The 18,608-nt window shown below is 41.2% G+C and overlaps 2 protein-coding genes across 7 annotated transcripts in view; one reads left to right on the forward strand and one right to left on the reverse strand.

Annotated features, from left to right (window-relative positions):
* baiap2b (BAR/IMD domain containing adaptor protein 2b) overlaps positions 1–18,608 on the forward strand; it is an 84,718-nt gene that overhangs the window by 28,956 nt on the left and 37,154 nt on the right. For 5 of the 6 annotated variants that reach the window (XM_074620780.1, XM_074620779.1, XM_074620783.1 and 2 more), the window contains exon 4: positions 3,967–4,053. The exons of the other annotated variant lie outside the window; for it this stretch is intronic. In XM_074620780.1, coding sequence (XP_074476881.1) covers positions 3,967–4,053 — 87 coding nt within the window. The remainder of the gene's footprint in view (positions 1–3,966; positions 4,054–18,608) is intronic. 6 annotated transcript variants of the gene reach the window in all.
* cep131 (centrosomal protein 131) overlaps positions 7,830–18,608 on the reverse strand; it is a 213,740-nt gene continuing 202,961 nt past the window's right edge. The window contains exon 31 of the transcript XR_012591985.1: positions 7,830–7,999. The gene's annotated coding sequence lies outside the window, so the exon portion shown is untranslated. The remainder of the gene's footprint in view (positions 8,000–18,608) is intronic.

Genomic DNA, 18,608 nt, shown 5'->3' on the forward strand with positions numbered 1-18,608 from the left:
TAAAGGGCTCGATTGGACTGGATGTGTGGTTTGGGATGTGGTGAATTCAGTCTTTATTCTAATCTTTACTGCAGCACTGGGAGCTGTGACTCTGGGGAGTGTTGGAGGCTACATGTGTGAAAGGAAAGCGAGCCCAGTAAGCACTGATTGGGTAGTTTTGAAGGTCTCGTCGTGGTTGTTTCAATTACTTCAACCATTGGGACATCTAATGATTCTATTTATTATTGGATAATCTGCCAACTATTTCTAGTTTTTGCAGATCATAATTTCCCAGAGCTCAAAGTGGTGCTTGTTTTTTGTAACAGAAACACAAAGATATTCAACTAACAACGGTATCAAACGTAGAAAAGCATAAAATCCTCACATTTAAGAAGCTGCAAACGGGAAATGTTTGCTTGATAAATGATTCAGCGATTATCAATATTGTTGTGTCAATTAATCGTTTGAGCACAAATGTCAGTGCGATGCAGAATAAATATGTACATTTAAAAATGAATATAAAATAAATTTAAAAATAAATCCAAATTTAAATAAATAAATAAAATACAAATGCAAAAATAATTGAATAAATATTAAAAAAAATGCAAAACATAAATAAATATATTAATAATCTCTAATCATAACAGTAACTAAATAAAGGAATTAATACAAAAATAAATAAATAAGCAAATTAAAACATTTTATCAATTAATTAATGGCTATTTTTATTTTTAATATTAACAGTCATGTAACATTTATGTATTTATCGAGTCATTTATTTATTTGGCAGGTTCCGTCCTCCATACTGAAACACTGTTGAAACAGTTAGATGTAATGCATCTAAATGTTTAGTCCAGTTTAGATGTCTAATGTCTTTTTGACCTGCGAAGCATCAAATCAGTGTTTCCTGGGAGGGAATGTGAGAGGTTTGATTGACCAGATTAAATGTGAATCTCAGCTGATTTAGACTTTGTTTCTTGTTTGTGTTTCATTTAGACTGACACACTCCACTCTGTATCGGCTTTATATATCACTGTTTTAATCCTCTTTACAGGCAGAGCCCTCCTTCTCCTCCTCCCTTTCTTCTCCTTCCTTTCTTCTCCTCCTCCCTTTCTTCTCCTCCTCCCTTTCTTCTCCTTCCTTCCTTCCTTTCTTCTCCTCCTCCCTTTCTTCTCCTTCCTTCCTTTCTACTCCTCCTTTCCTCCTTCGCTGTCACTTTTCAACTGACAGACAAGTAAAGCGTCTCCTCGAGCTAATCCTGCCTCGCCTGGCCTCGCTCTCCTCCCGGCTGGGATTTCTCCGGACATCGATTAAATTATCTGTGCTCACCCGGCCGCCTTAGCCTCACGTCCATCCCCTCTCTCACACTCTCATATCCCACCTAGGCTTAACTCAAGCCAGGCTCAGGAAAAGCCAGGAAAGGGTCTTGGCTTGTGTCTCCGTCGTAGCTTACCCGGGAGGGGTTGCACCGCCGTGTAGAGACTTTAATATCTGTTCATGGTTGTGATAAAATGAAAGCTGGCCAAGTTATTTCAGAAGTTGCAACCTTTATTTAAATATTTAATTTAATTATATTCATATTTTTAAATTATTTTTATATTCGGTTTTATTTACTCTTTTGAAAATGTGCCTTAAACACACAGAATGTACTCTGTATTTATCCTGTGCGGGAGTCAGGACTACAGGGATATACTGTAAGTAGGTATTAATCTTTATTTATTTATTATTAACATTATTATTTATTTATTTTTGCTCATGAATTAGAAAAAATTATTATATATTTTTTTACGTTATATTTATTTAATTATTTATATTATTATTATTATTACCTTTTCTCCTTTGTTTAATTTATTTATTTATTTATTATTATCATAACTACTTTTTTTTTCATAAATTAAAAAATATATATATTTATTTTTTTATTTTATTATTATTACTACCTTTTTTCTCCTTTGTTTTTGAATAGTTTGTTTTTCATTTACAGTTACTATCTCTTATATCTACATATTATTTTATATATTATATTAGTCATGGTTTAGGTTGTTGTAGTTTTTTTTTCTTAAGGAAACAATGCAACGCAAGATTAAAAAAACAAAAACAAACAGGAAAAAGAAGTAGTCATTTTTAAGTATGTTTAATGAGCAGCCAGGCACGTCTTTATTCTCCAAACAATAACTTTCAGAGCAGTGGGCTTCGCTCAGCGTCTCTGTGGACTCGTCAACTAGAAGTGAAGCTGAACTCAGAACAGATTTCCGTTGGCTTCTGTGTGGATTTATTAATACGTTGTCATTTCTCCCCTCTCTTGGGGATTCTGCATGAGTGTCCTCTGGCAGTTCAAAGCACAAACACCCATCAACATGACGGCCCTGTGATAATCTCAGCCCTCATCCATATGTATCTCCTGACTGGACATGTGTCCTCTGTCATCATGGCTGTCAGTCTCCGTGTGGCTAACCCCTGACCTGCTTTAATTCACCGTCGCTGCTGCTGCTGCTTGAGGCCGTCTTGTCCCACTTTCTAAGGCCTGAGTCACCGTGACGTCTCAGCCAGTGTCCCTGGCATTGTGTGACAACGCACCGCACAGAATAATAGCAGCCTGACATATGCAGCATTTGAATTGCAAAATGCTTCGACACCATCGCTGTGGAAGGTTTATTAATATTTTCGTCAGCGTACTTTCAAGTAAGGACACGTCAAGATGGTGCTTTAAAGATTCAGTTCATCCAAATTACAAAAAACATATTTTTCTGCATACCCATAGTGGTATCTAGCCATACAGCTGAAATATCATCTTTGAATGCTTCACGTAGCACTAATTAAACTCAGTTCACCTCCACGGCGGTTGCTATAGTTCGTGTTTGATTGCATTTTATTGAATCTCATATTGAATCCTTTCATATCACAAATACAGTATCTAGGTTTAGCTGTTTATTCATGATTAATCGCACATTTTTTATCTGTTCTAAATGTACCTTTAAGGGAGATTTGTCAAGTATTTAATACTCTTATCAACATGGGAGAGGACAAATATGCTGCTTTATACAAATGTATGTATATATTTATTATTGTAAATCAATTAACAACACAAAACAATGACAGATATTGTCCAGAAACCCTCACAGGTACTGCATTTAGCATAAAACAATATGCTCCAATCATAACATGGCAAACTGCAGCCCAACAGGCAACAACAGCTGTCAGTGTGTCAGTGTGCTGACTTGACTATGACTTGCCCCAAACTGCATGTGATTATCATAAAGTGGGCATGTCTGTAAAGGGGAGACTCGTGGGTACCCAGAGAACCCATTTACATTCACTGATCTGGAGGTCAGAGGTCAAGGGACCCCTTTGAAAATGGCCATGACAGTTTTTCTTCGCCCAGTTTGGAGCGTTATTTAACCTACTTACCCACAGGCTAGTATGACAATGGATTCTTTAGGTTCTCTAGTTTCATATGATGCCAGTATCTTCACTCTAGATTTAAAACTGAGCCCGCTACAACCTCCGAAAGATCAATTGCGTTAATGCCTTAAAGAAATTAGTGGCGTTATTGGTGCAAATGGTCCCCACAATGGCCTTTAGCGACGTCATTTCATCAGGCACTCTGTGGTCTGTGACAGATAAAAACTGGAAGCCTCCTACCTGGATGTTTTGTGTGTTGCACTTAGTTTGTAATAAATAGACCCAGTCCTCATGATGGCAGATTTTAGAGTGTCTGCATGGCTAGATACCGTTATGGTTTCTGTAATTTGGGTAAACTAATCCTTTTAAAAGGGTTTACTCCAAAAGGTCTTAGATTAGTCTTTCTGTTTCCTCTAGTTGCCTCCATAGAGCTTCTTCTCTTCCTGCCTGGTCTCCATTTCCGCCTGTCGCGCTTTATTTCCCATGCCCAACCTTACCTCTCTGTGGGGGGGGTGGGCTGTAAGGGGAGGGGTTGCAGATCTCCGCACCCCCTTGATCTGATGCCCAATGCTTCCATGTTTCCAGGTGTCACATACGCTGCAAAGGGCTACTTCGACGCTCTGGTGCGGATGGGTGAGATGGCCAGCGAGAGTCAAGGCTCTAAGGATCTTGGTGAGTCCTCGTAGTGGCGTAGCACCCCTGGTGGGGCGGAGGGGGGTTTGCACAAGCAGATGGTGAATGGGATGGCTCGGGCTGTCGAGCAGAAGCAGCTGATGACCAACTTGAAACCGGACACACACACACACACGGCCATTTTTCTGGTAATTCGGTGCTTAAAAGACTGTGTAAATCCTAAAAACAGATCCTTTTACTGCAGTTTGGATGCATTATTACCCCCAATTCACACAAACAAACTCCTTCTAATATGAGAAGAATTAATTCAGCATGTTTATCGCAGCAGACCTATTTGGTTAATCTCTTGTTTCCCCTTAACTTCAGGACCGATAAACGCTCTCCAGTTGTTTCTGTAACGCACCGCTGTGAGCAAATAATAAGGAATTTGTCTGGCAGTTGATATTCACAACATGCTCTCCCTTCACAATAAGCCCTCAACATGTTTACTGTGCTGATGAGAAATCTTTCCGTTTGACTGCCGCTGCTTCCAGCAGGATGTGAGGGAACAGTCCCCCCCCGGCTCGCTCAGCTCTCACGCAGCGTGTTGTTGTCTGGTTTCGGTTGGATCAGCCCTGGTTCTGTTCATCATAGACACATCTGTAGTGATTAGTGAGAGTTTCTAGCTAGATAACACAGGTAGGAACATCTGTATGAAGTAGGACAGGCCAGCACATCACTATCGCGCTCTGTGTCATAGTTGTAGTCACACGGCGGGGAAGTGTGACGAGTCCGCTTCGTTCTTTCACTCTGATGTGACTGAAGATAGCAGGCGTGGACTGAAACGGTAGAGGAGAGGATGAGGATGAGGGAGAGGACGGTAAAAGAGGGATAGCCGAGGTGAAGTGAGGAGGATATAAAAGATGCATTCATTATTCATGGGGAGACCTGTGTGGGCGCTCCCTTGCACTTCTTCTCCAGCCTCATCACTTCATTTCTCCTCCCTGTGTCTCTTTGAGTCAATACTCCGCTGAGCTTGTGTGTCCACTCTGATTTTAAATAGTGAAAAGCTCAAAACTATCCCTCCTTTCAGCTCCAAATCCATAAAATAGTCCAGAGTCAACCACTGTCTGTTAAGGCTGAGGGGGTTCATCTACTTCCTGCTATAATCTGGCAGCTTTAATGAGCGTACGGTACAAGCCTACGACTACGGCTCACACAAATACCATTTTTTTGGGTTCGAAGCTTCGATGAGAAATATTCGATGGTATTCGAAGCTTCGCGTTTGTCTCCATGTCCCCCGTTTCACTGCCGAGACATCGCGCTGCTGCACTACTGTACACAACAACAAACCGGGATATCCTTCTGAAAATTACTACTAATAATTAAAGGTCCCATATTTTAAAAAGTAAGTCTTTTATATTATTATTTTAATCATAAATAACCATTCATTACATTTATATCTATGTCGTTATTTGTTAGATTTAGTTTTACAAAGTTAGGAAAAGCAATGTTTAAGTCAAGTCTGAGGTTTTCTTACACATAATACACAGTGAGGCATACAGCTGATTGATTAAACACCGGTATCGGTCGATACCCAAAGCCCAGGCGTCACTATCGGGACTGAAAAAGTCAGCTCGGTGCATCCCTAATCACGATGACTTAATTTGGCATATGAAGACGTTTGACTCGGCATGCAACAGAATATCCCATCATCCATCTGTGCATCAAGCTTGGTTGCTTTGCTGTATTCATGCTTTCTGTCTCACACGACGCGTGCTTCTGTCGTCTCTTGTCTGCATGCGTGTTGCAGAGATGCACGTCTTGAGTTGCTTTCTTTGTCTGGCAGCCGAACCATGACTCAGCAGCCCTTTAACTCAGCAGAACCTCCCTCCGCCTCCAGTCAAATGACAGACCAGGCTGAGCAGAAAGGATTGATGCCGTCCCCACAAATCAGCAGGGCTCAGTCAGAGCAGCTGTGGTCGCTCCAGACTGACAACACTCACTGCTTTTAGCATTTTCCATTACTTGTGTTGAGCCTCACGGCTTCAGTAACTACCTGTTCAAAGAGAGTTTAAAGAGTAGTTTTAGGAGGATTATTAAATTGTAACTTCAGGTTATAACAATAATGATAATAAGTCATGCATGACAATGTTTACAACAGATATGTGTGTATGGGTAGGGTCATGTGATAGTGGGGAGCTCAGACACATCCAAAAATAACTCATGACCTGTCTTGTGAAGCTATTTTTTTTGCAGGGAAGCCGTTTTTCCTATTCTCTACAAAAGCACATGAATGCATCTTTTTAGCATAGTTTCACAGCTGTGTTTCTTAACGTACTTTTGAAAGGCAGGAATAATAATAAATAGTAGGGCTGTCAAAGTTAACGCAGTAATAACGCCTTAACGTAAATTAGTTTTAATGGCACTAATGTCTTTTACACATTAACACAACTTGCGATTTTACGAGTGTAGCGGGAAAGGAGGCTAAATAACGATTCTGAACATATCTGGTTCTGCCAGCTTCCTGCTAGCTGTATGCGGCTGTAATAATGGATATATAGGCTGTAATTCATCACTTTTATTATCTTCTAATACACCCATGGGCTGTATGCTGTAAGCTTGTACCGTGGTGGACATATTAACGTCTATGATCCCAAACAACCGGCTATCTGCCAGTAGCTAGTACTCTTCTACATCCATGGTCTGTGGTCTATTGGACCCTCTTCTACATCCATGGTCTGTGGTCTATTGGACCAGTCCAAAATGGCGGAGGCGTAGCTCTGCTTTGGCAGCGGTCTGCTATAAAGAAATGACAGACTATGATGGGTAGAGAGGTCAGGATTCCAGGTCAGGGGAAACATTGAGCACCGTTGTTATGGCATACAGTCAATAAATTAAAAAACTCTTAAGCCTGCCAGCTTATTAATTAGCAGATAGCACAGATTGTGCATTTGGTTGTGTTGTGGCTCATTTCTTCAGCCGGCACGTGTCCCTAACTGTGACCAGAGCTGAGAAGCCACAGATAACGACGTGTGTGTGTTTGTCAGAGATAATCGCTCACCCGGGGCTTTACCTCGCACTTCATAATTGATGAGGACTGAAGGCAGATTTGTAAAATCGGCCAGCTTGTAATTGTGCATTTAATTGGGTTTTGTTGAGGGGAAAATGTCTGGGCGCGGCGGTGCCGAATTAACAGGGCCGGACTTCAAAACTGCTTGATCTCTCTCTGAGGTGGAAGAGCCTGTCTGCCAGGATTCACTCCGACTGTACTCGCTGCGACGATGTAATTAATCAGAGCGCCGAGATGAACAGCAGCTAATAGCATTAGCACACGAACGGAGGATGAGGAACAGAATGTGACGGGGCGAAATGAGGAGGAGAGGGGAGAGCTGGGTTTGATGGAGAAAGTGAAGAACATCATGTACTGTAGGGTGGAGGAGCACTGCACTGTTTCATAACTTCATTAGCATCACTGATGCTATTAATGGATAACATCATTGAGCGAAGGAAAGTTGGTCAAATGTATTAAATATGGCTGTCAAAGTTACGCAATAATAACACGTTAACGCAAAATAGTTTTAACGCCACTAATTTCTTTCAATATTTCAGAGGTTGTAGCGGCTCAGTTTTAAAGCTAGAGTGAAGATACTGGTATCATATGAAACTAGAAAACCTAAGGAACTTGGTTTTGGTACCAACCATGTCATACTAGCTTGTCGTGAAGGAGGCTAAATAACGCTTCAAACAAAAAGGAAAAACTGTCATGTCCATGTTCAAAGGGGTCCCTTGACCTCTGACCTCCAGATGTGTGAATGTAAATGGGTTCTCTGGGTACCCACGAGTCTCCCCTTTACAGACATGCCCACTTTATGATAATCACATGCAGTTTGGGGCAAGTCATAGTCAAGTCAGCACACTGACACACTGACAGCTGTTGTTGCCTGTTGGGCTGCAGTTTGCCATGTTATGATTGGAGCATATTGTTTTATACTAAATGCAGTACCTGTGAGGGTTTCTGGACAATATCTGTCATTGTTTTGTGTTGTTAATTGATTCCCAATAATAAATATATACATACATTTGCATAAAGCAGCATATTTGTCCACTCCCATGTTGATAAGAGTATTAAATACTTGACAAATCTCACTTTAAGGTACATTTTGAACACATAACTATGGACAATCGTGCGATTACATATTTTAATCGACTGACAGCTCTAGTTTGGATACAATATCCTGTTCAAGAAGCAAACTGCATAAGAAACCTGACTTTGTTTAGAAGTTGTTGCACCCAGTTTAAACTCTACTGGAGTAATAAGACAGTGGGTGTAAAGAGGACGGATTCCTTGTCAGTGAGTCAAGTGTGATTAACTTGCGATTAATCACGATTAACTACGGACAATCAAGCGATTAATGATAGTATTTAACTATCATGCTAAAACAATTATGTAACCATAAGACCTTTTGTTAATACAGTAGCTGACATTAAGGTGGAATTTTGGACTATTGGACTAGATGGAAACGCTTCCATCTGATTGAGTCAAGAGATTGCAGTGCAGCGTACTGAAACATGGTGAACATAGCTGCGGAGGTATGTGAAGCATCTGCTCCTGAGTGAAACTTACAAACAGGTACGTCACCTGAATGAGGCAAACTGCAGAAGTTATTACAAGCAGATATTCGTTGCTGCACTCCGCTGCCTACACACACACACACACACACATGCTCACACATGCTCACACATAATGTACAAGCACACACCCTCACATGCCGGAGCAGGCGGTGCTCAAACTGAGTAATTAGGACAAAGAAAAACCATTACATGATTATTATCCTCTTTTGTATCCCAAAATAACCCGAGCCACGTCTCCTCATGGGGACACTGACCGGTTTATGGAGAGCAGTGTTGTGTATCACACAGCTGATACACAGGAAGAGGAAATGATGCCTCGCTGTGTTTCATTCTTAATTTACACGATGCTGTCAGCTTTTGAACGGCCGCTCTGCTGCATGACTCCCCGTGTGGAGAGACGAGAGGCTCGGCGACTGCAGTGTGGAGTGTCATCCCACTCATCCTCTCCTCTTTCACTACGGCGCTCAGCTCCGTGTGTCTGCGAACGCCCCCGCACTGATGTGGGAGCTCAGGCAGCCCTGGGAGAACACGCCGACTCTGCACACGTTTTCTAAAAATAGACGAAACGAAACGCCTTCGACTGTAGCCGCTTGGAAGGAGGAGGAGAGACCGGAGTACGATGCTCGATCCGCAGCCCAAAAATGGCTTGTCGGTGACGTCAGTGCGCCTGAGAGCGCCGGCGTCTTTTCTTCCGTATACTAAATATGGACATGGTTGTGAGGGGGAAAAAAAAGGAAGGAAGCTCCTGCAGTTCCGGTTCCCCTCTCTGACCATATAAGGGCTCCGCCATTCACATGCAAATGTGAGCAGAGGTGGTACTCGCTCAGATCTGCACTCTGGCACACGAACCTGAAGAAAAAAACATCCATTTTGTCTTTACTTTATATAATATGTGTAGATTGTAGACCTGTGAACCTGCATTTCTGCAGTTTATACACAGACGTACTGTATGTCTCCACCTGTCACATCGTCTGTCCTCCTTAGAAGGAAAGACGTCTGGACAATGTCACAATCAGACATTTCAGTACATGTACAAATGTAGAGATAAACATCAGAAATGTAGGTTTATAATCATGCGAGGAAAAGATGGAGAGGATTTTATAAAATATGATTAAACCTTTTACCTAACCAGAGAAGCCTCACTGAGACCCAGATAGAAAGAGAAATGCAAATCTAAAATTATGAAATAAACCGCCAACAATAACCTTTATAAAATAATGACATTCATAGAACAACCTAAAGCACCTCAAGGACAAAAAGACACTTGTCTAGACACATCCTGATGACAATGCCCACTCCTTGTCTAGACACATCCTGATGACAATGCCCACTCCTTGTTAATTTTTCCCGTTAGATCGTGACATGCATCATATTCTACGTCAGTCCTAAAACTGGGCATTTTATAGTCCGACCAAATTTCAGCTTCCTCAGGCGTCGTTTGCCGTGCAGTGTACGGGGGGGGACCGAGGACGATTAACTCCTCCCGACCGGCCGTCGGACAGTCGGATGAATTTCTGTCAGAAATTTTGGTCGGCCGTCCACAGGTTCTCAAACAGTTGAAGCAGAGCCACGAACCGATTCCCCAACGTCAGCGCCTTTTTTCTCCCCTTTTTACAGTAATCAGAGCTTAGCTATCAAAATGCTAGCTTAGCTCCAGTTCTATCTGAAAAATGGACAAGCCATACTGCCCACGTCTTTTTCGCCACCTATATAGGCTGGTTGCCTTTTCTTTTTTTTTTAGACGTTTCAGCAGACAGGATGGCACAGATGATCAAGGCAGCACGTTTCTGCTTTGTTAGCATTGTGGCCTGTACAGACCTCTGCTAGCAAACTAACTTTATCTGCCTCGGAGCTTTCAAACCGATCTTTATTGACAACTGAAACTGGGAAACCTATTCCCTCCCGGATAACGGTCGCAGTTTTAAACCGTTTTAAACATGTGGTTAACGTTGTAAATTGAAAAAAAAGAAGAAAAACCCGCAATAAAACTACTTGGTGAGGTTTAGTAAAAAACATCTTGGTTTGATTAAGAATGACTACGTTTCTTGTGTTATTAAGTTAAATGAAATAAGCCAATGTTGACTTTTGGTTTCACACGGGACACAAACGGCGGTCGGACAGCGTCACTCCGTGCTCTAACCAGATTTGTGTTACTGATCTGATCTTTACCCTTTTATAAATAACCTAAATATATACTGATACAGATGTTTTATTCATTCATAGCCAAAAATGAGACTTAAACTAGACCAATTATCTCCATAACTCCAGCCACGACCCTACCAGATATTTCCATGACCGTGCCAAATTAACACGGTGTATCCGCATATATTATTCTCCCATTTTCCTTCTCCTCATCTAATTCTCATCATTCTCTCATATATTCCCGTCGCCGCAGGCTGAACACGCTTTAGCATAACATCCATTTCATTAAAACAATTTCAGGTTAATTCATATGGCCAAATTTGAGGTCTGGGAAACAATTACCCTCTGGATAATTAATTCATAGGAACACGCTTTAGAAGTCACTTTCCTCGTCTTCATCGGACGCACTGTTGAAGGATAGCAGGCGTTCACAAACGGGAACAAGGCTCTGATACAAGCACTGATATCACAGACTCGATTAGGCAGCAGCGGGGGAGAATTTAATTCTGCTGGGTCAAAAAGACAAAATTTCCTTCCTGTGGTCAGCTTATTTAACTGTATAATTTTCTACTCATTTGTCTCTCTAATAATTATGCTTTGTCTGGGAGAGAAGTGTTTTAAATCACCGCTCAGGCTGGATGGCGGCAGTAGAAGTATGAGAACTTGTATGGAGGACGGAACCTGCCAAGATAAAATATAAATTAATAAATAAATAAATTACTTGATAAATAAATAAAGAAGTCATCAAATTTAGCAAAAATGATATAAAAAAATAAATGTAGCCATTAATTAATTGATAAAATGTGACATAAATTGATATTTCTGTTTTAATTCTCATATTTATTTACTCTCCTGTTATTTTCCCTTTTAATTACTTATGTATTTATTTTTGCACTTATTTTTTTATATTTATTTTTAAATGTATGTATTTATTTCTGTATTCATGCATTTATTGACAGCCCTCTCATTTGCGTAATGAGGCAGAAATGCATAAAGAAATTTGTAATGAAAAGAATACAGAAATGAATAAGGAGTGCAATGCCAAGGGAAAATCTTGCATCAATAAATAAATAAATAAATGCATTTAGAAGTAAATATAAAATAATAAAATATAAAGGCAAAAATAAATTATAAAATAAAAAATGAATGCAAAATAAATAAATAAATAAATAAATAAAACGGAAAAGTAAACAGAAGAGTATATAAATAAGGGATTTAATACAAAGAAAAATAAATAAAGAAGTAAATTAAAACAGAAATATACATTTGTCACATTTTATCCATTAATTAATGACTACATTTATTTTCAATATGATTTTTGCTACATTTATTTATTAATTTATTTTTTATTTAGGCAGGTTCTGTCCTCCATATACTTGCTCCTGGAAGCAGAGGTAAACAGCAGATGAAAGTAATAATAAAGACTCATAAACAACGACAGAGAAACAGCATCCTCAGCGACACTCTGAGACGACAGACTGGTTTATTGCTTTGCATCTCTTACGGAAATTCGTCCACAATATTGTTTTCCCTCCAACTGTGTCTCGTTTGAAACCTCACGTCGCTCCGTTTGAGGAAAAACTGGTCGACCTCGCCTCGACCCTCGTTTTTCTGAGCCAGCACAGGCTGAATTTCCCTCGAGCTTCAACCCCAATCTGAATTCAGCCGGCGTTCACTCTGCGTGAAGGGAAACTGCAGCGAGAGCACTCTTTCAAAGTACTTTATTCCCCCCGCCCCCCTTTTTACCCCCGCCTTGTCATCTCACCATCTCACCACAGTGTAATAGTTCTCCCACTCCCACGCACATCATCCTGCAGGGGACGCTTCCTGCTGGTGTCCAACTTTAAAGAGATTGATTGTGGCGTTTTGAATCATCAGTTGATGACAAGTCTGGGAACAAAGTGGGACCTGAGGGATATTTCTGGAGTTTAGACTTAATTGGAGTTATATAACACTGAGGGATGAAGTGTCAGTACAAGATAGTGGAGAGCTTCTTTTCATCTGCATGTTCAGGCTTCATCTCCAGACCAATGGAAAACTTTATATATGTGTTTATATTGCTGTGTGCAGAGGTGTGCACCAACTCTATGGGGGCACCTTTGGCGGCAGTAGAGTAGCTAACGCGGTAACCACAGGCACTGTTGGACCAACCATTGGGGCAGTTGAGCCAATCTGAGGGACATTCAGGTGATGTAAAGGGGCAGCTGGGCCAATGGCAAGGACTCAAGTGCTAAAGGGACACTTGAACACTTACATTCCCATACAACCAAACTGCCACCATGTCTGTACAGTAGCTCAGAACGGACAAACCAAACCCTGTTAACTTTCCTGCTTGGGCCGGAGTCGATAACGTTGCCCGCTGCCATTGCTGCCATTCTCTCTCTCTTGCTTCACCACTCATTTCCCACGTACACACACACTACGCACTGGCTCTGCTCCAAATGGCTCTAGAGAGGGACATTCGAGTTTTTGCGTCGGCCACCGTAGCTCTCCAACACGCTTGGCACACAAGAGAGGGTTCAGTTGGTTGTAATCTCCTCACCGCTGGATACCGCCAGATCCTACACACTTTAAATAACTTTTTAAGAATTTGGCACTCACTCACTGTGAATATCTTTTTTCCTCCAACCTGTCTTGGGTTTTAATTTCCATCCGGGGTGAACTTACTGTCTAATTACCAAAACCCCAGTGACCGATCTCAGATGGGAGACGCAGCTATCCTTCGTCATCAGAACCAATTTAGCTTCCCCTCACTGTTTCTGTCCTTTACAAAGTCACCTCAGGAGGTGAAGGGAGGACGCAGAGAGAGGAAGAGGAAGAAACGACAGACACACGGTGAGGAGAGAGGAAGGCGAGGCGGAGAGCGATGTGTTCCCGGCTCATTAGCAGCCTCCAGACCGTCTCTGGTCGAATCAAACCCTCGCTGCCAACAGAGCACACCGGCCCGACTACCAGCACTTTGATCACCCCCCCCCCACATCCCTACCCGCCATTCATTCATTACCACCACCCACACCACCTTCCTCTGTCTCCGCCTCATGTTTCTGTCTCGAGTGTCACACTTTGAAACAAGCCGTCTTGTCAACAGTAAGCCGCACGTCTCTTTGAGTGCCAGTTAAAAAGAGATCAGGGAGGGATTGTGTAGCGTTTGATTGAGCAAATGAAAATGTAATAGGGCCTTAATGTGGCTTTAATAACGTGTCGGACCATAAAAATGTCCTTGAGGTGTCGCATTGTCCTTGATGTTGGGATTCGGCCAAACGGTGACTTAATGATGCTGATAATAATGTGAAGCACCGGCTCTGATCTGAGGCGCTGCAGAATTAAACTGACAAACATCCAGATCACACAAAAACATTCTGCTCTAGGCGGTCTTTATAAGACAAAATCAAGAGTAGTGTTGCACGGTACTAGAAAGGATCGGGATCCCGCGGGGGCAGGAAGTTATAACTTTACTGCTGGTGGAAGCAAGCGGTCAAAAACTAAACTGTAGTGATAACCAGAAGGATGGAGTCAACAAGTGATGTTGAAAATAAGATTAAAGCAGGTCATGAACCACAGTCTCGCTCTGAGCTGCTGTCTCCATCAGCAGAACTCCATTCAGAAAAACAAAGAAAGAACAGCGCGGCTCTAATTACAGATCAAATATACAGATAACATTGGATTCACCATCTTTTCTGAATCTTTCCAAGCATCTCCTGTAATTCGGCAAACACATAATCCACCAAAGGTCACGTGTTAAAGTATTACTTATAGATACTTTATTGATCCCCGGGGGAAATTACAGTAATATATATAAACATAGATACAGAATACAGATGAAATGTAAATACGTGTGCACTATCAAAAATAAATGTAAATATAAAATTAACCATCAAAGAAATCACATGAATGATTTTAAGTTCCATGTTCTGTCATCTATTATTTCATTACTTTTCCTGATGTTTTTTGGTATCGTTTGAGTGTCCGTATCGAGATATTTAGGCAGCTTATCGTATCGAAGTGCGAATTTTGGTATCGTTACAACACTAATCAAGAAACAACAAGACAGATCGTGAAACTGTTTTTAGCTTTTTAATACCGGTTTTGTTCCCTGTTCTTGTGGGATTCACAGTTTCTAAAAACTGAACGTAGTACCACTTGTGAGCTCCTTGTTAACTTATGTCACCAAGCTGCAATCCTTCTTGATGTAGACCACGTCTGCCTTTTGTGACAGACAGCGACAGAGATGCACCAGGTGACGGATCACTTAAAGAAAACGGTTAAAAAAAAAATCTTTACTTTGGGACCCAATTAGAAGAGTTGGGTGCCAGGCGTCGTATTGACCAGCAGAGCTGCATGTGTTCGTCAAAACAGAAAAAAGCTATCGGACTGTGTCTCTCTTCCCCCTCTGTCCCTCCGTCCCTCCGTCCCTCCGTCCCCTCCGTCCCTCCGATCCCAGCCAGCGTCTGCTGTCTCAAATAATCAGTCTCCATTTTGCAGCCCGTCAGCCGGCCTGTAATGATTATGTATCGCTGCTCATTCCAATCGATCTTCCTTTTTAAGAGGATTAATTTTTCTTTTCAACACGCTGTAGAAGTGAAGATAAAAAGGGGAGCCCAGTTATGACATGACACGCTTCCACTTGTGTCATCAGATTGCAAAGATTTGTGTTAGTTAGGGGCTGTCAAAGTTAACACGATAATTAACACAAATTAATTTTAACGCCACTCATTTCTTTTGCTAGAGTGAAGATACTGGTATCATATGAAACTAGAAAACCTAAGGAATCCATCGGTACCAACCATGTTAAACTAGCTTATCATGAAGGAGGTTAAATAACGCTACAAAGTTGCACTAAATTTTGGCGAGGAAAAACTGTCATGTCCATTTTCAAAGGGGTCCCTTGACCTCTGACCTCCAGATCAGTGAATGTAAATGGGTTCTATGGGTACCCACGAGTCTCCCCTTTACAGACATGCCCACTTTATGATAATCACATGCAGTTTGGGGCAAGTCATAGTCAAGTCAGCACACTGACACACTGACAGCTGTTGTTGCCTGTTGGGCTGCAGTTTGCCATGTTATGATTTGAGCATATTGTTTTATGCTAAATGCAGTACCTGTGAGGGTTTCTGGATCAATATCTGTCATTGTTTTGTGTTGTTAATTGATTTACTATAATAAATATATACATATATTTGCATAAAGCAGCATATTTGTCCACTCCCATGTTGATAAGAGGATTAAATACTTGACAAATCTCCCTTTAAGGTACATTTTGAACAGATACAAAATGTGCGATTAATCGCAATTAAATATTTGAATGGATTTTTAGCCCTAATGTTATTGTTTATAACTAGGAGCATGCTGACAGCGTGGTTAGCTTAAACTCTTACTACCAGCCCGGTGCAGGATTATATTCTTTCATGCCGGACTGCAGATGTACAAAATGTTGATTAAATTGTTTTTTACAACAAAACCTGTCATTGTCAAGTCACTCTGTAGTCAAGTAGGTGCTTAAAATGTAAATACTAATGAGCAATTGTATTTGCTGTAGTGGAAATGTGTGTCCTCGGGGTGTGTTTGCGTGCACACACGGACGCTTAGAGAAATTAAAGAGCAACAACAATAACAGTGTCAATCATGTGGCTCTCCAGAGGACAAATCTCCCTGCAGCACCTTGTACTCCCTCCTCTGCAGCTTTCTGGGGGATTAGAGCTGCTTGTGTTTGCTTCCAGGCTCCTATAATACAGTCCCTGCAGAGAGGAGCGCCACATAAAACACCTTCCTCCATATGGCCCTTCACTGGGGCTCTCTCTCTCTCTGTATGGACAGTAGCTGGTAATAAAGCCAGCTGTGAGCGCTGCCCTTGGGTTAGCCTCACTGAGTGATGGGCCTGTTCTCGCCCTGCTCAACACACACACTCTGTACTCTATATATACACACACACACATATACACTGACCACTTGTTGTATGATTGCTGAGTAGCTGAGACCACATGGGGAGAATTTTATTACACAGCTTTGTTGAATATTCAATTCTGATTGGTCAATCATGGCGTTCTACGGTCTGTTATTTCTTTATAACAGACTGTTGCTATGTATAACAGACTGTTGCTATGTATAACAGACTGTTGCTATGTATAACAGACCGTTGCTATGTATAACAGACCGTTGTTACGTATAACAGACCGTTGCTATGTATAACAGGCCGTTGCTATGTATAACAGACCGTTGTTACGTATAACAGACCGTTGCTATGTATAACAGGTCGTTGCTATGTATAACAGACCGTTGCTAGGTGTAACAGACCGTTGCTAGGTATAACAGACCGTTGCTATGGACGCAGTTCTGCTGTCAGACTCTGGCGGACTGTTTTTATGTCAAATGATTGATTTCTTTAGTAATTAGCCGTGTAATAAGCGGGATAATGTACGGCTAGTGGGTCATTGTTGTGAAATAAACCCCTCCAGGGCGATGTGAGTCCTGTCTGGGTTTATTTCACAACAATGACCGGCTCGCTGTACATTATCCGTTACATGACCTTTACCCGACTTTGGTTTATGTGTGTTGATGATGCACAAGCCATAATTCTTAAGCTTTAATTCTGTGAGTTGGAAGGTGTTTTAGGTGCTTACCTAATTTCTCCCCACGTGTGCTGTAAAATCTCAGACGTAACGATGGACCTTGAGAGTATTAGACCAACAATAACCTGCCTTTTCTTTTGGTTAATTGGGTTGGACATTTAGTTTGTCAGAAATGCTGACGCGCTCAATTAAAATCCTGTCATTAGTCTCCATTTGTAAACTAAATAGTTTGACATGTTGGGATTATTGTTAAGAGACTAATGGTCTTTACTAGTGTTGTCAATATATTCAAATATTTATTTATTATAATCTCATTTTTTGTATCTGTTCAAAATGTACCTTAAAGGGAGATTTGTCAAGTATTTAATCCTCTTATCAACATGGGAGTGGACAAATATTCTGATTTATGCAAATGTATGTATATATTTATTATTGGAAATCAATTAACAACACAAAACAATGACAGATATTGTCCAGAAACCCTCACAGGTACTGCATTTAGCATAAAACAATATGCTCCAATCATAACATGGCAAACTGCAGCCCAACAGGCAACAACAGCTGTCAGTGTGTCAGTGTGCTGACTTGACTATGACTTGCCCCAAACTGCATGTGATTATCATAAAGTGGGCATGTCTGTATAGGGGAGACTCGTGGGGTACCCATTGAACCCATTTACATTCACTGATCTGGAGGTCAGAGGTCAAGGGACCCGTTTGAAGATGGCCATGACCGTTTTTCCTCACCAAAATTTAGTGTAGATTCGTAGCGCTATTTAACGTTCTTCCCGACAAGTTAGTATGACATGGTTGTTACCGATGGATTCTTTAGGTTTTCTAGTTTCATATGATGCCAGTATCTTCACTCTAGCTTTAAAATTGAGCCCGCTACAATCTAAGAATCACAAGTTGCGTTAACGCGTTATTATCACGCATCAGGGGTGTGACGAATAAATGACACGGAAATGCAAAATACTCGCCTTTGAATATTTAGTTATGCAGTGTATAATGTATGTCCAGGGCTTTTATTGTGAAAGGTAAGAACGTAAGGAGAGGATCTGGTCTGCGCTGTCTTTGTCGAGGTTGAAAGGAGTAATAAAGTTTGCCGTCTTGGTTCGGCCTACGGAGCCTCAGTGTTGTTGTTGTAGTCTACGTATTGAATATGTCCAACGTGATCGGTTGATGCTTTTATTCGCGGTGCGAAAGCTCAGAAAAATTGGCATTGTTCTGTGTAATATTTGTATAATATTTAATAAAACGCTCCGGGTTT

Source organism: Sebastes fasciatus, chromosome 20 (genome assembly GCF_043250625.1).
Source record: "Sebastes fasciatus isolate fSebFas1 chromosome 20, fSebFas1.pri, whole genome shotgun sequence".
NCBI classification, from domain to species: domain Eukaryota; kingdom Metazoa; phylum Chordata; class Actinopteri; order Perciformes; family Sebastidae; genus Sebastes; species Sebastes fasciatus.